The sequence below is a fragment of the Heptranchias perlo genome, chromosome 40 (genome assembly GCF_035084215.1).
Source record: "Heptranchias perlo isolate sHepPer1 chromosome 40, sHepPer1.hap1, whole genome shotgun sequence".
Taxonomy (NCBI): Eukaryota; Metazoa; Chordata; class Chondrichthyes; order Hexanchiformes; family Hexanchidae; genus Heptranchias; species Heptranchias perlo.
The window spans coordinates 17,673,287-17,697,933 of NC_090364.1; the positions used below are offsets into that span (position 1 = coordinate 17,673,287).

Here is a 24,647-nt window from a genome sequence, read left to right on the forward strand (position 1 = left end):
ACTACACTCATCCACTGCCCCTCACCCACTGCCCCTCATTACACTCACCCACTTCACCTCACTATACTCACCCACTTCCCCTCACCCACTGCCCCTCATAACTCATCCACTGACCCTCACCCACTGCCTCTCACCCACTGCCCCTCTCTACTCTCACCCTCTGCCCCTCACCCACTGCTCCTCACTCACTGCACCTCACCCTCTGCCCCTCACCCACTGCCCCTCACTCACTGCCCCTCACCCACTCCCCTCACCCACTGCCCCACACCCATTGTCCCTCACTACTCACCCGCTTCCCCTGACTACACTCACCCACTGCCCCTCACTACACTCACCCACTGCCCCTCACCCACTACCCTTCACCCACTGCCCCTTATTACTCACCCATTGCCTCTCATCCACTGCCCCTCACTACACTCTCCCACTTCCCCTCTCCCACTGTCCCTCACCCACTGCCCCTCACTACTCACCCGCTTCCCCTCACTACACTCTCCCACTGCCCCTCACCCACTGTCCCTCACCCACTGCCTCTCACTACTCACCCGCTTCCCCTCACTACACTCTCCCACTGCCCCTCACCCACTGTCCCTCACCCACTGCCTCTCACTTCTCACCCGCTTCCCCTCACTACACTCATCCACTGCCCCTCACCCACTGCCCCTCATTACACTCACCCACTTCACCTCACTATACTCACCCACTTCCCCTCACCCACTGCCCCTCATAACTCATCCACTGACCCTCACCCACTGCCTCTCACCCACTGCCCCTCTCTACTCTCACCCTCTGCCCCTCACCCACTGCTCCTCACTCACTGCACCTCACCCTCTGCCCCTCACCCACTGCCCCTCACTCACTGCCCCTCACCCACTCCCCTCACCCACTGCCCCACACCCATTGCCCCACACCCACTGCCCCTCACCCACTGCCCCACACCCATTGCCCCACACCCACTGCCCCTCACCCACTGCCCCACACCCACTGCCCCTCACCCACTGCCCCACACCCACTGCCCCACACCCACTGCCCCTCACCCATTGCCCCACACCCACTGACCCTCACCCACTCCCCTCACCATCTGCCCCTCATCCACTGCTCCTCACCCACTGCCCCTCACCCACTGCCCCACACCCACTGCCCCACACCCACTGCCCCACACCCATTGCCCCACACCCACTGCCCCTCACCCATTGCCCCACACCCACTGCCCCTCACCCACTGCCCCACACCCACTGCCCCACACCCACTGCCCCTCACCCATTGCCCCACACCCACTTCCCCTCACCCACTGCCCCACACCCACTGACCCTCACCCACTGCCCCACACCCACTGCCCCTCACCCATTGCCCCACACCCACTGCCCCACACCCACTTCCCCTCACCCACTTCCCCTCACCCACTGCCCCTCACCCACTGCCCCTCACCCATTGCCCCACACCCACTGCCCCACACCCACTGCCCCTCACCCACTGCCCCACACCCACTGTCCCTTACCCATTGCCCCACACCCATTGGCCCTCACACATTGCCCCACACCCACTGCCCTCACTGCCTGAGTTCAACCCTGTGTTCACCACAGACAAGGTTCGACTCCACTGGTGGACCATTGGATGCGAGTGACCCAGTCGGAGAGGGAACCCAGTACAAGTGGCATCCTGCACAGGAGGGGCCTCAGCACGAGTGGATCCCCAAACCCGACGGGCCCCAGCTCAGGAAGGATTGAACCTGAAAAGACCCCAGTCAGACGTTTGATGGGAATCCTAGTTCTAGTTTCTTGCTTGACTTTTGATTTCTTAAAATAGTTCAGACAGCTCTCTGTAACAGTCCCACTCTGTGGTTAACAGGTTGCAACAAGTGCCAGTTTCAAAGAGTCACTGACGATTAATGGAATCGTGTGAGAGCCCAATGGCCAGAAATTAGTATGAAGGCAGATATGCAAATGAACCAAAACACAGTCCCTTTCAAGTGTTGAACAGGTGTGCTATATACTACAAGGAACAGGTGTGCTATGTACTACAAGGAACTTTCTGCATCATACGATAAACAAACAGGAAAAATCAGAGCAAGGCAGAGAAGAATAAAAGAGATAAAAAGAGGCAGAGAGCAAGGGACAGAAAGAGGGGCACCAACAAACAAAGAGAAAAATAGAGACAGAGAGAGAGTAACAGAAAGAGAGAGTAACAGAGAGAGGTAGAGAGAAATAAAACATAGATTGAAAGAGACAGAGAGAGAAATAGAGGCAGAGACAGAGAGAGGCAGACAGAGAGACTGAGAGAGAGAGAGAGATAGAGAGATGGAAAGAAACAGAGACATAGAAAGAAATAGAAAGACAGAGCAAGAAATAGAAATGACAGAGAAACAGAGAAAGGCACAGCAACAGAAAAAAGAGAAAGATAGATAGACCGAGACAGAGAGACAGAGAAAATAAAGACAGAGAGAGACAGTCAGACAGGGAGAGAGACAGAAATCATAGAATCGTAGAAAGTTACGGCACAGGGGAGGCCATTCGGCCCATCGTGTCCATGCTGGCTGAAATAGAGCCATCCAGCTTAATCCCACTTTCCAGCACTTGGTCCGTAGCCCTGTAGGTTACGGCACTCCAAGTGCACGTCCAAGTACTTTTTAAATGAGTTGAGGGTTTCTGCCTCAACCACCCTTTCAAGCAGTGAGTTCCAGACCCCCACCACCCTCTGGGCGAAAACATTTCTCCTCAGCTCCCCTCTAATCCTTCTACCAATTACTTAAATCAATGCCCCCTGGTCACTGACCCCTCTGCTAAGGGAAATAGGTCCTCCCTATCCACCCTATCTAGTCCCGTCATAATTTTATACATCTCAATTAAATCTCCCCTCAGCCTCCTTTGTTCCAAACAGCCCCAGCTTATCTGATCTTTTCTCATAGCTAAAATTCTCCAACCCTGGCAACATCCTCGTAAATCTCCTCTTTACCCTCTCTAGTTCAATCATATCTTTCCTGTAATGTGGTGACCAGAACTTTACGCAGTACTCAAGCTGTGGCCAAACTAGTGTTTTATACAGTTCTAGCATAACCACCCTGCTCTTATATTCTATGTCTCGGCTAATAAAGGAAAGTATCCAGTATGCCTTCTTAACCACCTTATCTACCTGTCCTGCTACCTTCAGGGATCTGTGGACATGCACTCCAAGATCCCTCTCTTCCTCTACATCTCTCAGTATCCTCTCATTTATTGTGTATTCCCTTGCCTTGTTTGCCCTCCCCAAATGCATTACTTCACACTTCTCTGGATTGAATTCCATTTGCCACTTTTCTGCCCACCTGACCAGTCCATTGATATCTTCCTGCAGTCTACAGCTTTCCTCCTTCATATCAACCACACGGCCAATTTTTGTATCATCTGCAAACTTCTTGATCAAGCCCCCCACATTCAAGTCCAAATCATTAATATATACCACAAAAAGCAAGGGACCTGGTACTGAACCCTGAGGAACCCCATTGGAAACAGCCTTCCAGTCGCAAAATCACCTGTCGACCATTACCCTTTGCTTCCTGCCACTGAGCCAATTTTGGATCCAACGAGCCACTTCCCCTTGTATCCCATGGGCTTTTACTTTTTTGACCAGTCTGCCATGTGGGACCTTGTCAAAAGCCTTGCTAAAATCCATGTACACTTCATCAAACACATTACCTTCATTGACCCTCCTTGTTACCTGCTCAAAAAATTCAAAATCCATGCTGACTGTCCTTGATTAACCCGTGCCTTTCTAGATGGCGATTTATGCTGTCCCTCAGAATCAATTCCAATCATTTGCCCAATAGCGAGGTTAGACTGACTGGCCTAAAATTACTCGTTCTATCTCTTTCTCCCTTTTTAAACAATGGTACAACGTTAGCAGTCCTCCAATCCTCCGGCACCACGCCTGTAGCCAGGGAGGATTGGAAAACAATGTTCAGAGCCTCTACTATTTCCTCCTTTGCTTCTCTTAGCAGCCTGGGATACATTTCATCCGGGCCTGGCGAGGTAGGTAGTAACAGAGAAAATGGAGAGGAGAAAAAAAGATAGCAAGAGAATCTTTCTTTCTTTCTGTCTTTTTCTTTTTTTCATATTCTATTAAAATATGTGTTCATCTTTCACTTACTGCTGCTGATGGAAGAGACTATCTGAATCTTGTCTTTTCCTGTATACAGATGCTGATTGACATGCACTTCTAGTATTTTCTGTTTTTGTTTGAGACAGAGCAAAAGACAGTCAGGAACAGAGATAGACAAAGAGAAAGTGAGAGACAGACAGACAGAAAGATAGTTACGGAGAATGAGTGAGACAGAGACAGAGACAAAGGATAGAAATAGAGAGAAGAGAGACAAGAGAAAGAGAGAGAAAGACAGAAAGAGACAGACATAGATGGAGAAAGAGAGGCAGAGAATGAGCGACAGAATCAGGGAGGGAGAGACAAAGATTGGGAAACAGACAGAGAAACACAAAGAAATAGAAGACAAGAGAGAGAGAGACAGGCAGACAGAGAGAGACAGCAGAGAGTAACAGAGAGAGAAAGAGAGACAGAGAGAGACAAAGAGAGACAGATGTAGAGGCACAGAGAGATGGAGAGAAACACAAAAAAACAGACAAACAAAGAAAATAAGACAGAGATAAAGAATGGGAGATAGCCAGAAACATGGAGTCAGAGAGAGAGAGATGCCAAGAAAGTCAAAAAGAGAAATACAGAGAGAGACACAGCAAAAAAGAGATAAACAGAGTTAGAAAGAGACAGAAAGGGAGAGCCAGAGAGAAGATATGGAGACAGAGAGAGGAGAGACAGACAGATGGAGACAGATAAAGCAAGAGAGTGAAACATAGAGTGTGAAATAGAAAGAGAGAAAGAGAAAGAGAGGGAGAAGAAGATAGAAATAAAGATTGTGAGAGAGACATAGGAAGAGAGACAGAAAGAAATTAGCTGACTGAGGTAGTGATAGAGAGAAAGGGGGAAAGGGAGACAGCTAGAAAGAGAAAGACAGAAAGATACAGCAAGACAGTGAAAGAGAAAAAGAGAGCCATAGGAAGAGAGACACAGTGGGAGAGATAAATAAAAAGGGAGAGAGACAGAGATACATCATGAGAAAGACAGAAAGACATAGAGAGACAGAGGGATAGAAAGATACAGAAACAGAGATGGAAAGAGGGAGCCAAAAATAGAAAGAAAAGATAGAGAAATTGGCAGAGATACACCAGATGAAAAAGAGCTAGCCAGAGGCAGAGGAGGACAGAGAGAAAAGAGAGGCAGACAAATAAAGACAGTGATAGAGACAAAGAGAGACATAAAAAGAGATAGAAAATCAGAGTGAGAAAGGCTGAGAGAGAAAGGGAGAGAAACAAAGAAAGAGAGCTGGAGCAAGACAGATAAAGAAACAGCTGGATAGACAGAAGCAGAGAAAATGGGAGAGACAGAAATAAAGCAAGGGAGAAAAAGAGAGATGTTGACAGACAAAGGGAGAGAGACAGGAATAGAGAGAATGAAAAAGAGACAGATCAAGAGACAGAGAAAGGGAAAAGGGACAGAGAAGAGACAATGACAAAGATAGAGTAATAGAGAAAATAGGAGTGTCGGAGAGAGAAAATGAGAGATAGAGCAGCAGAGATAGAGTAACAGAGGCAAACTAAGAGATAAACAGATACAGAAAAAATAGGAGAGACAGAGTGAGCAAAAAAAAAGACCTATGGAGACAAAGAGAGACACATAGAGAAAGAGACAGAAACAGATAAGAGGCACGGAAAAGTGAGACAGGATAAGTGAAAGACAGAAAGAGACAGAAAGACAGAGAAAGCGACAGAGAGAATAGATATAGAGACAAAGAGAAAGTGAGGGATAAAGACAGAGCGACTAAGAGAGACAGAAAGACAAAGAGAAACAGACAAAATCACAAAACGACAGAAAAAGAGAAAGAGCAACAGATAAAGTCAGAGACAGAGGAGGAGAGGAGAAAGATAGAGTGTCAGAGAAAAAGAAATATAGGGAAGGAGACAGAAATAGAAAGATAGAGAGACAGAGAATGAGAGTCTGATGGACAGAAATGGGGAGAGTGAGACAGAGAAACAGAAATACTGAAAGACAACAGAAATAGACAAAGACTGACAAAAAGACAGAAATAGTGCTAGAGTGAGACAGAGATAGAGACAAAACAGAAAAAAGTGGGAAAGTGATAGAGTGCAACGGAGACAGATGTGAAAGATATAAACAGCCACAGAGTCACTGGGAGAGAGAAAATGGAGTGAGAAAAGACAGGCATAGAGAAATGAGAGAAACAAAAGTGAGACAGAAACAGGCAAAAACAGAAAGACAAAGAGAAAGGGGGAAAGAGAAATATAGAAAAACAGACACAGAGGGAGAGAATCAGAGAAAGAGAAATTTACAGAGCAAAAGAGAGGCAAAAGCAGAGAAAGACAAAGGGAGACAGTGAGTGTGCCAGAAGAGTTAGTCAGAGGAAGAGACACAAAGGCAGTGAGAAAGAGAAAGGTAAAGACAGAGACAGAGTGACAGAGAGATAGAGAAAGGGGCAGAGCTACAGATAGACAGAGACAGAGATAGAGGGCAAGAATAAAGAGGGTGACAGAGAACCACGGAGACAGAGAGATGGGGAGAAAGCAAGAAATAGAGAAAAAGAAAGATATAGAGAGAGGCAGAGAGTAAGAGACAGGCAGAAATAGAGAAAAAGAGATCCTGGTGAGAAATTTATAGAATTAGAGGGGGGTCAGATAGACAAAAGGCAGAGCTAAAGAGGCACAGCAAAATGAGAGAATGAGAGATACAGAAAGGGAGACAGAGAGACAAATTGAAAAAGGACTAAGAGAAGGACTGAAAAAGGTAGGTGTGGATAAAAAAGAGGGAAAGAGATAAAAAGGGAGAAAAATGAAGGAAAATAAGAAAGCAAGAGTGTGTAAAGGGGGCGGGCTGAGCATGGAGAGGGCAGCCTGGTGTCCGTGGGCTGTTAGACTTTATTTAATGTCTTTATCATGAGTGCTCTCACCACCCGGCGCTCCCCGGCCCCGTTCCCCTCGGGGTAGACTTTCTATCGGCTGATTGAGCCACACCTTTCCTTTAAGAAAGAAGGGAGACGGGGAATCCCCGCGACACATGCGCACTCCTTCTTCACACCTTCACTGGTCTCTGGTATAAAAGAGCAGGAGGGCGAGCGAGAGCAGAGCCAGAGACTGGCGGCAGCGAGAGGACAGGGGCTGTCAGCACCAGAGAGAGAAACAGTGAGGGAGAGACACACCGTGAGGGAGAGGGAGAGGGAGACACACACACAGACAGGATCAGACTCAGACAGAGAGCAACAAACAAACAGTGAGGGAGAGACAGACAGAGAGAGAGAGAGAGACACACACACAGACAAACAAACAGTGAGGGAGAGAGAGAGACACACACAGACAAACAAACAGTGAGGGAGAGACAGACAGAGAGAGAGAGAGACACACACAGACAAACAGAGAGTGAGGGAGTGAGGGAGAGAGAGAGAGACACAAACAGAGAGTGAGGGAGAGAGAGAGAGACAAGACAGAGACACACACACACACACAGAGACAGGATCAGACCCAGAGAGAGGGTCAGACTCAGACAGAGAGAGAAAGTGGAGGGCATCAGATTGAGAGAGACTCAGACTGAGAGTAGACAGTGTGAGGAGCAGCGGGCACAGTTGGGTGGCGGGACGACTTGTGGACCCAGCCCGGGGACAGACTCTGACCGTCAGACACCTGTTGCTCCGGATCAGACTCCGCTCCGGTTAGAGTGGGAAGCGCCGGGGCGCTCAGCCCGTCCTGGACTATAAAGGGAAGAAAAACTTCAGCAAGACTTTGGGGAAAGTTTGTGACCTTGTTCGTGCGGCTGGAGTTTGTACCAGGAGGGAGTCCGTGTGCTGCCCCGGGATCACCGAGCGGAGCCCCAGCCCAGGAGCCCAGCCCCGGGGAGATGAGCCGGGCAGGCGCTGCCCTCTGAGTCCTGTAACCGAGAGGGAGCCGGGCCGGGCGGAGCCATGCATCTGGAGATCGTGCTGCTTACACTGTGCTACTCGTGGCCGGGCACTGAGGTGAGCGGGGGTCGGGGGCAGGGGGTCGAGGGCAGGGTGCGGAGTCAGGGCACCGATATTGCGGGGAGGGACTCGGGGAGGTGCCGCCCCGCCGCTCGGCTCCGACACACGCTCCTTCACCGGGGAGGTTTGTAGCCCGAGGGCACGGCGTTCAGCGGCGGCGAGAGCGGCCAAGGGGAGGGGCACGGGCAGGTCAGAGAGAGAGGGGCAAACAACACATTATACAGGGCAATGGGGCAAACACATTATACAGAGCAATGGGGTAAATCACATTATACAGGGCAATGGGGTAAATCACATTATACAGGGCAATGGGGCAAACAACACATTATACAGGGCAATGGGGCAAACACATTATACAGGGCAATGGGGTAAATCACATTATACAGGGCAATGGGGTAAATCACATTATACAGGGCAATGGGGCAAACACATTATACAGGGCAATGGGGCAAACAACACATTATACAGGGCAATGGGGCAAACACATTATACAGGGCAATGGGGCAAACACATTATACAGGGCAATGGGGCAAACACATTATACAGGGCAATGGGGCAAACAACACATTATACAGGGCAATGGGGCAAACACATTATACAGGGCAATGGGGCAAACAACACATTATACAGGGCAATGGGGCAAACAACACATTATACAGGGCAATGGGGCAAACACATTATACAGGGCAATGGGGCAAACACATTATACAGGGCAATGGGGTAAATCACATTATACAGGGCAATGGGGTAAATCACATTATACAGGGCAATGGGGCAAACACATTATACAGGGCAATGGGGCAAACAACACATTATACAGGGCAATGGGGCAAACACATTATACAGGGCAATGGGGCAAACACATTATACAGGGCAATGGGGCAAACACATTATACAGGGCAATGGGGCAAACAACACATTATACAGGGCAATGGGGCAAACACATTATACAGGGCAATGGGGCAAACAACACATTATACAGGGCAATGGGGCAAACAACACATTATACAGGGCAATGGGGCAAACACATTATACAGGGCAATGGGGTAAATCACATTATACAGGGCAATGGGGTAAATAACACATTATACAGGGCAATGGGGCAAACACATTATACAGGGCAATGGGGTAAATCACATTATACAGGGCAATGGGGTAAATAACACATTATACAGGGCAAACGGGTAAATCACATTATACAGGGCAATGGGGTAAATCACATTATACAGGGCAAAGGGGTAAATCACATTATACAGGGCAATGGGGTAAATCACATTATACAGAGCAAAGGGGTAAACACATTATACAGAGCAGTGGGGTAAATCACATTATACAGGGCAATGGGGCAAATAACACATTATACAGGGCAATGGGGCAAACACATTATACAGAGCAATGGGGTAAATCACATTATACAGAGCAATGGGGTAAATCACATTATACAGGGCAATGGGGCAAATAACACATTATACAGGGCAATGGGGCAAACACATTATACAGGGCAATGGGGCAAATAACACATTATACAGGGCAATGGGGCAAACACATTATACAGAGCAATGGGGTAAATAACACATTATACAGGGCAATGGGGCAAACACATTATACAGGGCAATGGGGTAAATCACATTATACAGGGCAATGGGGTAAATAACACATTATACAGGGCAAACGGGTAAATCACATTATACAGGGCAATGGGGTAAATCACATTATACAGGGCAAAGGGGTAAATCACATTATACAGGGCAATGGGGTAAATCACATTATACAGAGCAAAGGGGTAAACACATTATACAGAGCAGTGGGGTAAATCACATTATACAGGGCAATGGGGCAAATAACACATTATACAGGGCAATGGGGCAAACACATTATACAGAGCAATGGGGTAAATCACATTATACAGAGCAATGGGGTAAATCACATTATACAGGGCAATGGGGCAAATAACACATTATACAGGGCAATGGGGCAAACACATTATACAGGGCAATGGGGCAAATAACACATTATACAGGGCAATGGGGCAAACACATTATACAGAGCAATGGGGCAAATACATTATACAGGGCAATGGGGTAAATCACATTATACAGGGCAATGGGGTAAATCACATTAAACAGAGCAATGGGGCAAATAACACATTATACAGGGCAATGGGGCAAACACATTATACAGAGCAATGGGGCAAACACATTATACAGGGCAATGGGGTAAATCACATTATACAGGGCAATGGGGTAAATCACATTATACAGAGCAATGGGGCAAATAACACATTATACAGGGCAATGGGGCAAACACATTATACAGAGCAATGGGGTAAATCACATTATACAGAGCAATGGGGTAAATCACATTATACAGGGCAATGGGGCAAATAACACATTATACAGGGCAATGGGGCAAACACATTATACAGAGCAATGGGGCAAACACATTATACAGGGCAATGGGGTAAATCACATTATACAGGGCAATAGGGTAAATCACATTATACAGAGCAATGGGGCAAATAACACATTATACAGGGCAATGGGGCAAACACATTATACAGAGCAATGGGGCAAACACATTATACAGAGCAATGGGGCAAGCACATTATACAGAGCAATGGGGTAAATCACATTATACAGGGCAAAGGGGTAAATCACATTATACAGGGCAATGGGGTAAATCACATTATACAGGGCAAAGGGGTAAATCACATTATACAGGGCAATGGGGTAAATCACATTATACAGAGCAATGGGGCAAATAACACATTATACAGGGCAATGGGGCAAACACATTATACAGAGCAATGGGGCAAACACATTATACAGGGCAATGGGGCAAACACATTATACAGAGCAATGGGGTAAATCACATTATACAGGGCAAAGGGGTAATCACATTATACAGGGCAAAGGGGTAAACACATTATACAGAGCAATGGGGTAAATCACATTATACAGAGCAATGGAGTAAATCACATTATACAGGGCAAAGGGGCAAACAACACATTATACAGGGCAATGGGGCAAATCACATTATACAGGGCAGTGGGGCAAACACATTATACAGGGCAATGGGGTAAATCACATTATACAGGGCAATGGGGTAAATCACATACAGGGCAATGGGGCAAACACATTATACAGGGCAATGGGGCAAACACATTATACAGGGCAATGGGGTAAATCACATTATACAGGGCAATGGGGCAAACACATTATACAGAGCAATGGGGTAAATCACATTATACAGGGCAATGGGGCAAACAACACATTATACAGGGCAGTGGGGTAAATCACATTATACAGGGCAGTGGGGTAAATCACATTATACAGAGCAATGGGGTAAATCACATTATACAGGGCAATGGGGCAATCACATTATACAGGGCAATGGGGTAATCACATTATACAGGGCAAAGGGGCAAACAACACATTATACAGGGCAATGGGGCAAATCACATTATACAGGGCAATGGGGTAATCACATTATACAGAGCAATGGGGCAAACAACACATTCATTATACAGAGCAATGGGGCAAATCACATTATACAGGGCAATGGGGCAAACAACACATTATACAGGGCAATGGGGCAAACAACACATTCATTATACAGAGCAATGGGGCAAATCACATTATACAGGGCAATGGGGCAAATCACATTATACAGGGCAATGGGGCAAACAACACATTATACAGGGCAATGGGGCAAACAACACATTATACAGGGCAATGGGGCAAACAACGCATTGTGCGGGGCAATGGGGCAAACAACGCAGTGTGCGGGGCAATGGGGCAAACAACGCATTGTACGGGGCAATGGGGCAAATCACGGATTAAAGGGAAAAGGGGCAGAGCACAGATTATACAGGGCAATGGGGCAAATAAGATTATAGAATGGTAACAGCACAGAAGGAGGCCATTAGGCCCATCAAGCCCGTGCCGGCTCTTTGTAAGAGCGATCCAGTTAGTCCCATTCCCTCGCTCTTTCCTCGTAGCCCTGCAAATTTTTTCCCTTCAAGTATTTAACCAATTCCTTTTTGAAAGCCACGATTGAATCTGCTTCCACCACCCTTTCAGGCAGCACATTCCAGATCATAACTATTGCGTAAAAAAGTTTTCCCTCATGTTGCCTTAAACAGGGCAATGGGGCAAATCGCGGATCGTACAGGGCAGTGGGGCAAATCGCGGATCGTACAGGGCAGTGGGGCAAATCGCAGATCGTACAGGGCAGTGGGGCAAATCGCGGATCGTACAGGGCAGTGGGGCAAATCGCGGATCGTACAGGCAAAGGGAGACAGAGAGACTTGGATTATTGCAATTTGTAGATCAGAGTTTACAGGTTTTCTGTCTGTAGGACACTTTACGTGAAGTGAAAGGTTACAGTAAGGTGTTTGGACTCAAACCCTTGGTTTGTAGCCTGATTTTCATTCCCGGAAGAGTCCCAGTCTGGTCTGTGATCGACAGCCCTGGATCCCGAGGGTTCCTCCCTCTGTCAGGTTTTGCTGAGGGTCAGATTTGTCCCCCTCTTCCCCCATCTAGGTGGCTCCTGTGCTGCCCACTAACCACTGCTCTCTCTCTCTTTCTCCCCCACAGGGTGACTGGATCCGTCCTGAACACAGCAGATTCCAGAGCCTCCACCAGCATCGATCCCTAGGTAAATCATAGGTAAACCCAGGGGCAATGCAAAGATGGAAAGGGCAATTCACAGGGAAGGGGCAATTCCATGGGGAGGGGTAATACACAGGGAAGGGGCAAAGGTTATGGGCAATACAGAGGGAAGAGTCAATACATAGGAAAAGAACAATAGTTAGAGGCAATACAGAGGGAAAGGACAATAGTGAGGGACAATGGTTAGGGGCAATATACAGGGAAAAGGCAATAGTTAGGGGGCAATACACAATGTAGGGGCAATACAAAGGGAAGGGGCAATGGTTATGGGCAATACTCAGGGAAAGGGGCAATGCATGGGGATGGGTCGATACACAGGGATGGGGCAACGTCTCACCTGGTGACTGGTAACAGGTAGAACAGATAGCATAAAGTGAGTTTGCGAGTGCAAGGGAAGATACTGATCATTTTGCAGGGATTTGCCCACATACAGGGCCCCAAGTGATTGGTAAAGGGCGACCAGTAGAGTGTGTGCTGATGGCACTTTGGGAAGGTGCAGAGGTCCTGGCCCTACTCACTGTCAGCAGAGCCCATTCAGCCTCTGTATCACGGAGATTACTGCCATAGTATAAACAGGTGGCAGGGTACAGTGCTCTTTGTGGAGCCGAACTCTGCAACTGAGCAGGAATTGAAAGAAATGAACAAAATGAGGGTCCAAGGGTTTGGTTTTTATAGGGCTTTTAAGGTGGGAAGGGAGCTAGTGGGGAAACTGCGGACTCTGTTATGGATTGAGGTTTGGCCCGCAGGCAGTGCAGGGAGTGAGCTGCGGGCAGATTGTACAGAGTTTGTAGAAGCATGAGGTACTTTGGTCGCTGTGCCCTCCTCTCCTGGGCTGAGGGTGCTCCCCGTCGGGGCTGCATTCCTTTTGGTGTTCGGTAATGACATTTCAATTCTCGGCTGTTTTGTCTGCTGGCCTTTCCATCCTCAGCTCAGCTGCTATCTAAGAAAGCCCAATGTTTCCTGGAATTGTCTAGGAGTCCAAATGGCTTTGGCAGGAGTCCACTGTCTCCTCACCAGTATAACAGAACGAAGCATCGCGTGAGGGCGCTGGGCAGCTCACTGAGCTGGGTTCTGTCCCAGCATTGTTAAATGCCAGTCTCTCTTCTTGTATTTTTCTAACACAATGAATATGCTTCTAAATATAGGCACCCTGCGTTAGCATTCCACATGTTCTGACGAGGATGGAATTTGTGGAATAGTTTCCTGATAGTTTGTGTTTCCAATTGTCTGAAGCATTCGAATGAACAAAGTTTCTTTCTTCCGCCTGTGCTGTTGACCTTCACTTTAACATTTCTGCTTCTTAAATATGACACAGTTAGCATTTCAGCATGTCCAATCTCGCTAGCAGACTTCTGTTAACCCTCGGAGTGCTGGAGGTTCTCTCCCATTCCCAAGGTAATTGGACATTTCATTCTTGATTAACGAGAAATTTTAGAGGCAGGAAAGGACCATTAGACCTAACAGGACCATCTTTTTAATTGATCTTAACTCCTCCCCAGCCATCTCCTCATATCCTCCAATTCTGGCCTTTTGCGCATCCCCGATTTTCTTCACTCCACCATTGGTGGCCGTGCCTTCAGCTGCCTAGGTCCTAAGCTCTGGAATTCCCTCCCTAAACCTCTCTATCTCTCTCTCCTCCTTTTAAGACGCTCCTTAAAACCTCCCTCTTTGATCAAGCTTTTGGTCACCGGTCCTAATATCTCCTTATGTGGCTCGGTGTTAAATTTTGTTTGATAATCGCTCCTGTGAAGCGCCTTGGGACGTTTTACTATGTTAAAGGCACTATATAAATGGGAGTTGTTGTTGATAATGCCTTCCCTCTCCAGGAACATATCTAGTTGTCTCCTGACGTCATTCACACTGTCTGCTTCACTGTCCTTTCCAGGTGACTTATTCCACAACTCGATTCCCGCTTGGGTGAAAAATACTCCCCCGACCTCCCTTCTGATGACTAATTTCCCCACTTGTAACTGGTGTCCCCTGGGATTTGAACCCTTCATTGCAGGGAGCAATTTGCCTTGATCAATTTTGTCAATTTCCTTCATAATTTGAAAACTGTGAGGAAAGGTTTGAACATATCAGGTTTCTTTTTGTTAAAACGACACAGATTACAAACAATAGGATCGAAGTGTTTAAAATCCTGAAAGGGTGTGACGGGGTGGATAGAAGTGGCCTGTTTCCAGTAGTTGAGGGTCTAGAACGAGGGGCCACAGATACACAATTAAATGTAAGAGATTTAGAACATAGGGCAGGAGAAACTTCTTCACACACAGGCTGTGGAATTCACTGCCAGGTTTAATGGTTGAGGCAGAAACTATGTCAACATTGAAGATTAGATTGGATAGATGGATAAAGGAAAGGGGAAAGAATGTGGGAACAGGGTGGGTAAATATGATTAGGAGTGTTTGCTCTTGTGGAGGGTAAACACCGACACGGACTCGTTGGACCGAATGGCCTGTTACCCTGTTGTGACCTCTCTGTATTTCTATGTAGATCATCTCAATGTCACCTATTCTCCAAAGGAAACACCCCTGACCACCTCCTTTCCTCAGGTATAACAAAGACCCGTTGAGGCTAGGAATCAATTGAAAATTTAAAAACTGAGATTGATAGACTTTTGTTGGGGAAGGGTATTAAGGGTTATGGACCCATGGTGGGTAAATGGAATTGTGGTACAGATCAGCCATGATCTAATTGAATGGCAGAGCAGGCTCAAGGTGTTGAATGGCCTCCTCCTGTTCCTATGTAACAGGCTCGAGGGGATGAATGGCCTCCTCCTGTTCCTATGTAACAGGCTCGAGGGGCTGAATGGCCTCCTCCTGTTCCTATGTAACAGATTCGAGGGGCTGAATGGCCTCCACCTGTTCCTATGCAACAGACTTGAGGGGCTGAATGGCCTCCTCTTTTCATGTAACATTGCAGCAGTTCACGGCCAACCTCTGGGGCAGCTGCAGTCACGTCTGTTACACGAGGATGTAGATTCTACAGTGAGTTTGCCCATGGTTTGGGGAACCTGCCGTTCTCAGTATAATGGAGATATAAAAACAGCACTAAATTGGCGCTGTCTGCCCTTTGCCTCCGAGAGCCCCGGTGCTGATAAGCAGTTTCTAGTGAGACAGCTGGTTGTTAAATAACAGGTAAGCTATACATGGTGTTTAGAATCCAAACTGTGTCAACACCAGTGTGATAATTCCCATTGATTCATTGCTCATTAATTCCGTACAGTTTACAACTTGTATATTTAGCCTGCTGAACAGGGCTTAGAACCTCTCCAAAACCAGGTGATTAAGGAGTTGAAATCAATGGGGTTTATTATCCCTGGCATTTCACACTTTACACACTTCAGTTGCAAGTGATTTGTGTAAATGTGTGAAACACGAGGATTAATGAGCTGCATTTCAATGGAGATGAGAGGATTGCTGCCACTGACACTGGCATCAGAACACCAGGTACCGGCACTGGTGGACGGGGTACCGGCACTGGTGGACGGGGTACCGGCACTGGTGGACGGGGTACCGGCACTGGTGGACGGGGTACCGGCACTGGTGGACGGGGTACCGGCACTGGTATTATATTGGTAACCAGGTATTGGTACTGGTAATCAGAAATTCATTTAAATTGGCCTCTTGTCCATCACCGATTTTCATCGCTCCACCATTGGCGGCCATGCCTTAGGCTGTCTAGGCCTTAAACTCTGGAATTCCCTCCCTAAACGTCTACCTCTCTCTCTCTCCTCTCTCTCTCTCTATCTCTCTCTCGTCCTTTAAGACCCTCCTTAAAACCTACCTATTGGACCAAGCTTTTGGTCACCTGACCTAATATCTCCTCCTTTCCCCTTTGACTCTGTGTCCATTTGTGTCTGATTACGTCTCTGTGAAGCACCTTGAGTCATTTTTCTCCATTAAAGGCACCGTCTAAATACAAGTTATTGTGCAGATGGAACTGAGGCTCCCTGAAGCAAAGCGAACTACCCTTGATCCTCAGCGGTTTGCTTGAGGGAGTTCTTCCTCTGGTCTGGTTGAGTAAGGGGCAGGAATTGGTGCTGTGCGTGCCCAGATTGTTATATTAAGCTGGTTTGCCCATCTCTTTCAGTGCCAGTGGTGGAAGATGCCAAGCCAGCCGAGTGTAAGGTGAGGCCTAAAGTAATTGAAATAACACGAAGTATGGTGGACCCCACCACTGCCAACTTCTTCGTGTGGCCGTCCTGCGTGGAGGTCCAGCGATGTTCAGGCTGCTGCAACACCAGAAACTACAAGTGCCAGGCAACCAAGGTACAAGAACGGCGTGTGCAGGTGAGGACCGTTACTGCAAGGCCCCACTCGCAAAACCCACCCATTCATGGGCACCATGTGGGACAGGCATCAAGACCAGCTGGGTTCTGGGGGTGTCTCCTCATTCTTCCTACCAAAATGAATCTCACTTCTCTGCGTTAAATTTTATCTGCCATGTGTCTGATCATTTCACCAGTCTGTCTCTGTCCTCCTGAAGTCTGTTATTATCCTCCACATTGTTTACTACATTTCTGAGTTTCGTGTCATCTACAAACTTTGAAATTATGCCCTCTATATCCAAGTCCAGGTCATTAATATATATCAAAGAGCAGTGGTCCTAATACTGACCACTGGGGAACACCACTGTATACTTCCCTCCAGTCTGATAAATAACCATTCACCACTACTCTCTGCTTTCTGTCCCTTAGCCAATAGATGTAAAAGTAACCTGCACTAAACTTGATTGCAGGTCAGGGGTCAATCAGAGTGTTCCAGGAAATTCCCTTCGTTCTTTCACAATAAAACCAGCAAGAAAATTCGGGAATAACAGATTCCTAAAATATCGGGATCGTGACTGGAATGAGTTTCTCAAATTCTCGGTGCTGAGAAGAGCCAGTGGCTGAGATCCAGGCTTTTCTGGTGTGCTAGGCCCCAGCAAGTCCAATTCACTTCCCTCCAGTTACACGGGCGATTGGCAATTTCTTGTGTCTGTATTTTTGATGCATAAATGGAAAATTCTGGAAAAGCACGGACACGGGGAGGTTTCTGTTCTAGTTCAGATTTACGGTGTTTGATTCCTCCCTGCTCCCTCTAACCGTCCTCCTATCCCTTAGGTAAGAAAGAGCGTGTACAAGCACAGACGGCGGGTTCCCAGTACAGCCGTGGTGGTGCTGATCGACCACGTGGAGTGCAAGTGCATGACTGCAGCCCAATACACGGACTCCCAGGAGCGAGAGGGTGAGAATCCCACATACTGGGCTCGGGTGAGAAGAAGGGAAGCAAGGAGGGGAAGCTGCTGGGTTTCTGGGGTCACTCCGGGTTATTTGATGGGTGTCTGGGTTATTTGATGGGTGTCTGGGTTGTGCCTGGGTTATTTGATGGGTGTCTGGGTTGTGCCTGGGTTATTTGATGGGTGTCTGGGTTGTGCCTGAGTTATTTGATGGGTGTCTGGGTTATTTGATGGGTGCTTGCTTTGTACCTTCCTGTGTTCGGTGGAGGTGTATGAAGAGAGTCAATGTCCTGTTCTCAGTCCAGCATGCATTTACACTAGTCTCACGAGGAGATGGGTCAGGTACAGAGTAGGCACATTCCCATGAGGAGGAAAGGAAGGAAATCCAAAGCTAGAGCTCCCTGGATGACTAAAGATATAGAGATTAAAATGAAACAGAAAAAGGAGGATTATGATAAATGTAAGGTTCATAATACAATAGAGAACCAGGCTGAATACAGAAAGTACAGAGGAGATCTAAAAAAGGGAATAAGAGAGGCAAAGGGAGAGTATGAGAATAGATTAGCGGTTTTCATAAAAGGGAACCCAAAAGTCCTTTTAAACATTTAAATAGTAAAACGGTAGTCAAAGGAAGGGTAGGACCGATTAGGAACAAAAAAGGAGATCATCTTGTGGAGGCAGAGGGATTGGCTGAGGTACTAAATGAATACTTTGCATCGGCCTTCACTAGAGAAGAGGATGCTGCCATTGTAGCAGTAAAGGGGGAGGTGATAGTGATATTGGATAGGATAAAAATAGATAAAGAAGGAGGTACTTAAAAGATTGGCAATACTCAAAGTAGAAAAGTCACCCGGTCCGGATGGGATGCATCCTCGGTTACTGAGGGAAGGAAGGGTGGAAATTGCAGAGGCTCTGGCCACAATCTTCCAATCCTCCTTAGATATGGGGACAGTGCCGGAGGACTGGAGGATTGCAAATGTCACACCCCTGTTCAAAAAAAGGGGGAGAGGGGTAAACCTGGCCAGGCCAGTCAGTGATGGAGAAACTTTGAGACAATAATCTGGGACAAAATTAATTGGCACTTGGAAAAGTATTTGACTAACTTGATTGAGTTCTTTAATGAAGTAACGGAGAGGGTTGATGAGGGTCGTGCGGTTGATGTGTATATGGACTTTCAAAAGGTATTTGATAAAGTGCCACATAATAGACTTGTTAGCAAAATTAAAGCCCATGGGATTAAAGAGACAGTGGCAGCATGGATACAAAATTGGCTAAGGGACAGAAAGCAGAGAGTAGTGGTGAACGATTGTTTATCAGACTGGAGGGAATTATACAGTGGTGTTCCCCAGGGGTCAGTATTAGGACCACTGCTCTTTTTGATATATATTAATGACCTGGACTTGAGTATCGAGGGTATAATTTCAAAGTCTGCAGATGACACAAAACTCGGAAATGTAGTAAACAATGTGGAGGATAGTAAGAGACTTCAGGAGGACAGGGACAGACTGGTGAAATGGGCAAACACATGGCAGATAAAATTTAACCCAGAGAAGTGTGAAATGATTCATTTTGGAAGGAAGAATGAGGAGAGACAATATAAACTAAATGGTACAATTTTAAAGGGGGTGCAGGAACAGAGAGATCTGGGGGTGTACGTACACAAATCTTTGAAGGTGGCAGGACAAGTTGAGAAGGCTGTTTTTAAAAAAAAATATGGGATCCTGGGCTTTATTAATAGAGGCATAGAGTACAAAAGGAAGGAAGTTATGCTAAACCTTTATAAAACACTGGTCAGGCCTCAGCTGGAGTATTGTGTTCAATTCTGGGCACCGCACTTTAGGAAGGATGTGAAGGCCTTAGAGAGGGTGCAGAAGAGATTTACTAGAATGGTGCCAGGGATGAGGGACTTCAGTTATGTGGAGAAGCTGGGGTTGTTCTCCTCAGAACAGAGAAGGTTATGGGGAGATTTGATCGAGGTGTTCAAAATCATGAACGGTTTTGATGGAGTAAATAAGGAGAAACTGTTTCCAGTGGCAGAAGGGTCGGTAACCAGAGGACACAGATTTAAGGTGATTGGCAAAAAAGCCAGAGGCGACATGAAACATTTTTTACACAGCGAGTTGTTATGATCTGGAATGCGCTGCCTGAAAGGGCAGTGGAAGCAGATTCAATAATAACTTTCAAAAGGGGATTGGATAAATACTTGAAGGGAAAAAATTTACAGAGCTACGAGGAAAGAGCAGGGGAATGGGACGAATTGGCTAGCTCCTTCAAAGAGCCGGCACAAGCACAATGGGCCGAATGGCCTCTTCCTGTGCTGTACCTACTGTAATACTACGATAGTAGTCGTTGCTTTAATGACCTGCTGTCCTGCACAGCACCTGTATCTGTTGTAACCCTTCAAACAGCTGCTGTCTCTCTCCCACACCCTAACCCATGTGCCCGTTCCCAGTGTGAGAGACTGGACAATGAATATTGGCAGAATATTCAACTATGAGAAGCATCACAGCTAAGCCTGGCTCTGAACTTACCGAGATCAACACCCAAACACATCCCAACTGGTCCATGGATAGTAACCAGGAGCAGGGAGCTCGGCTGCTTATCTCGCTCCCTAACTGTAGTCCCAGCTGAGATCAGTTAGTTCAGGCCAGGGCTGGAGGCTAGGCCCTATCTGCTCGGAGTTTGATGGATTTCTTTTCCCGCCAGGACCCTTGGTGACTGCAGCTCCCATTGTGGTCAGGACTCGCAAGTACAGCAGCGGCAAACGAAAACATCAGAAATTCAAGCACATCGCAGGAGAGAAGGGGACCATCCAAACATAGAACCAGACCAGAAGATTCAGGTAAGGAGCTCTGGGACACAGCTGGCCCCACCCAGTAGGGGGGGTGGGGGTCCGGGGTGAGGAGTGGAGGGTTTCAGGGGGAGCATAGGGTGGGAGGGCTGAGGCTTGGGGGAGGAGTGTAGGGTTTTGGGGGAGGGGGGCTGGGGTTCGGGTGTTGGTCTGTACTGGATGTATCTGTTTGCTGACTGAGGGCAGGGTCTGGCCCTTCACAGCTGCTGATTGGGTTCGCTTGGTGGTGGTGGTGGGGGGGTCGGTCAGAGACAGTCCCATACTGCTCGCTCTCACACTCACACTCACACTCACACTCACACCAACCTGTTTCTCTTTTCAGGTGTCTTGCACTCAGAAATGGCCACACAGAGTTGCCAGTGTCATTTGACGGGAGTGTTTTCTATTGGACCTGCTGTTCACAACCAATGAAAATGGAATCTGTGCAACATGAAACTGTTAATGGCCAAATCGAATGAACTCCGGGAACCGCGGATTCAAATAAAAGGACGAGCTAGAAGACAAATGTGCACTAAAGACTAAAAATGATTCTTAACCAAAACATTTATAAGTGATGACCACTGGATTTGTAGAGCAAAGACTGTAGCCAATCAGCTCTGTCCCTGGGTGGGGCGGAGAGATGAAGAGACTATAGACACAGTGTGGTAGACACTGTATCGGAGCCCAGCCTGTTTGCACTGTACATTTTGCTTTTTTTATATATTTTCTATATTTAATGTTTATTACTGTGCATTGACTGCAGCGAGTAGCACAAGGCAAAGCCTTGCTGCGATTGGCTGGTTCTACCAGATTTGGAGTAGCATTTTAAAGGGGTACAATGATTGTTTGAGTCTGTCCATTAGGTGCTGATGTTGGGAATCCCTCCCTCCCCCCCACTCCTCCCTCCCTCCCTCCCTCCCCCCCACTCCTCCCTCCCTCCTCCCCGCCCCCCCCAAGCACAGGCTTCCAGTCCATTGGCAACTGCACGGAGACTGATTCCAAACTTCACTCAGGATTAGTGCGTACTGACTGAAACAGGGACCCAGCAGCCCTCTTCCCCCCTCCCCTCACACCCTCCAGCTCTGGGATGGATTGGAACCCAGGTCCCTGCTTCTGACAGAGAACAACTGGATTCAGTTCTTTTCGACGCACCCCCAAGTTGCTTTTGCTTCCTGTTGCTGTTCTTTCAGGAGTGTAAGGGTTAACAGGGCCGAGGAAAGGGTCACCAATCTGTAGCTGCCCTTGGGACTGGCCTCAGGCAGATCTTTACACTCTGTCCAGACCCAGGATCTTACAGTGAAGCCACGCACTGGGCCCGAGGGGAGTGCAGTGAGACGCAGCCCCTCCCGCTCCCTGCAGACTTGCCGCATATTTCAGGAGCAGACAGCAGCTTGGCTCCTGTTGCTTGTTTATATAGCCCGAGGGCAGGGATCGGCCTGTGCTGGATCGGAGCTGGGGCTTGTGATCGAGCTCTAGCCTTGTGTCTACCTGGAACAGCACTGACTGGCATTAAGAGCTCAGAGAGGGCACGGCGCCACTTCAAATGGGGCAGCTTGGCAGGAGGCGTGTGGCTCGTCGGTGGAAGGGCCCGGAGTCAAGGCGCAGGAGCTCGATTCCTCGATGGTCGGTAGATCGATTCCTCGATGATCGGTTGATCGCTGATCGATTGATCGATTCCTCGATGATCGGTTGATCGCTGATCGATTCCTCGATGGTCGGTTGATCGATTCCTCGGTGATCGATTCCTCGATGTCAGTGATAGATTCCTCTGATCGATTCCTCGATGTGGCCGATTGCTGATTGATTCCGCAATATCGATGATGGATTCCTCGATGAGCCTGTGTGTTGAAGCCCTTTTACACCTGACTGCAGACATTACATAATGAGGGGCTTCCCTCATCAGCTCACCTGCAGTAAATACTGGAACTGAACTGTCTTTCAAGTTAAACATTGTGACTAATTATTTATATATTTAAAGTTGTAAAAGTTTCTATGAAGCATAATAAATGGCGGTTTGTGTAACTGCGGGTCCCTGTGCAGGCCAGGTGCAAAGCACCGTCTGAAATCTGTGCCAGTGAGTCACACATTCCAGCAAGAACAGGGACTGGGGAATGTGCGATGAATAATTGGCGTCCGATTCATTCTGCGAATTACCTCCATTCGCCTGAGGCTCTGTGTGTGAAGGTTGTGAGTTGGAGCGTTGGCTCTGGCCTTCAAGGTGCATGTTACTGCAGTTCCTGCCTCCTCACTGCTGTCCCTTTCTCAGAGCGGTGTGACGTCACCAGTCCTGATCACCTGACACTCTCTCCACATGGTGGAAGATTATTTATTCACCACGGCCCCTCGGGACAGGGGTAGAAATCTCTCAGTTTCGATCAAGAAGTAACGTGTTACAAACCTAAGAAGCGTTCCCCTGTTGGCTGCCCCGGACCTACGGACAGATGAGTTACTCCAGCATCAACCCACCACACAAAACTGGCCCTCATTTGGCACTTTATTCTCAATATCACTCAGAGGGTTGGTGTGGGAAATATCACACTGGTCAGGTTGTGGCTGAAGCACAGTGTAGAGGGAGCTTTACTCTGTATCTAACCCGTGCTGTACCTGCCCTGGGAGTGTTTGATGGGACAGTGTAGAGGGAGCTTTACTCTGTATCTAACCCGTGTTGTACCTGCCCTGGGAGTGTTTGATGGGACAGTGTAGAGGGAGCTTTACTCTGTATCTAACCCGTGCTGTACCTGCCCTGGGAGTGTTTGATGGGACAGTGTAGAGGGAGCTTTACTCTGTATCTAACCCGTGCTGTACCTGCCCTGGGAGTGTTTGATGGGACAGTGTAGAGGGACTTTACTCTGTATCTAACCCGTGTTGTACCTGTCCTGGGAGTGTTTGATGGGACAGTGTAGAGGGGCTTTACTCTGTATCTAACCTGTGCTGTACCTGCCCTGGAAGTGTTTGATGGTAGAGTGTAGAGGGAGCTTTACTTGGTATCTAACCCGTGCTATCAGTCTTCACAGGATAAGGATAAAGTACCAAAGATACGAGGAAAAATTAAAATAAATCAAGGGGAGGAACTTATTAGATTTGATATAAGTATAAATAAGAATGGTATTGGAGCAAATAATGAAACTAAAGATAGACAAATCTCTGGGACCTGATGGTTTCCACCCCAGGGTATCAAAATAAATAGGTGAGGAAATTGTAGATGTGTTAGTCTGATCTTTCAAAATTCTTTTGATTCAGGAATTGTCCCCTTGGATTGAAAAAATTCCCAATATCACTCCATTATTTAAGAAGGGTAGGAGAGATAAAGGTGGAAGTTATAGACCTATAAATGTAACGTCAGTTGTGGGGAAGATACTAGAATCGATTATTAGGGACAGAATGACTGAGCATTTGGACAAATACGAGCTGGTCAGAGAGAGTCAACAGGGATGTGTAAAGGGTAAGTCATGTCTAACAAACATAGTTGAATATTTTGGGAAGGTAACTAACGTGGTAGATAAGGGAGTGTCGATGGATGTTATTTATTTGGACTTCCAGAAGGCATTCGATAAGGTTCCACATAAGAGACAGTTAGCTAAAATAAAAGCGCATGGAATTAGAGACAACCTATTAACGTGGGCAGGGAATTGGTCAGGCAATAGATGGAGAGTAGGGATATTGGATATGTACTTAAATTGGCAGGATGTGACCAGTGTCCCCCAGGGATCTGTATTGAGACCTCAGCTTTTCACTAATAACTTAGATGAAGGAATAGAGAGCCATATATCGCAGTTTGCTAATGACACTGTTAGGTGGCACAGTAATAGTGTAGATGGGAGCAGAAAGTTGCAAAGGGACATTGATGGATTAAGTGAGTGAG

General features: G+C 47.3%; 1 protein-coding gene across 1 annotated transcript; it reads left to right on the forward strand.

The window, feature by feature from the left end:
• Positions 1-7,185: 7,185 nt before the first annotated feature.
• Positions 7,186-22,807, forward strand: LOC137305762 (platelet-derived growth factor subunit B-like). Its single transcript, XM_067974711.1, has 6 exons — positions 7,186-8,059; positions 12,661-12,721; positions 16,828-17,027; positions 17,840-17,963; positions 20,662-20,797; positions 21,129-22,807. The coding sequence occupies exons 1-5, from the start codon at positions 8,006-8,008 to the stop codon at positions 20,775-20,777; spliced, it is 555 nt and encodes a 184-aa protein (XP_067830812.1). The 5' UTR covers positions 7,186-8,005; the 3' UTR covers positions 20,778-20,797; positions 21,129-22,807.
• Positions 22,808-24,647: the final 1,840 nt, after the last annotated feature.

Bases quoted from the DNA above. Each gene is read 5' to 3' on its own strand.
- LOC137305762 (XM_067974711.1), top strand. From the start codon at position 8,006: ATGCATCTGGAGATCGTGCTGCTTACACTGTGCTACTCGTGGCCGGGC. The intron at 12,722-16,827 runs GTAAATCATAGG...CATCTCTTTCAG, and splicing joins CCACCAGCATCGATCCCTAG to TGCCAGTGGTGGAAGATGCC. The intron at 17,028-17,839 runs GTGAGGACCGTT...CCTATCCCTTAG, and splicing joins TACAAGAACGGCGTGTGCAG to GTAAGAAAGAGCGTGTACAA.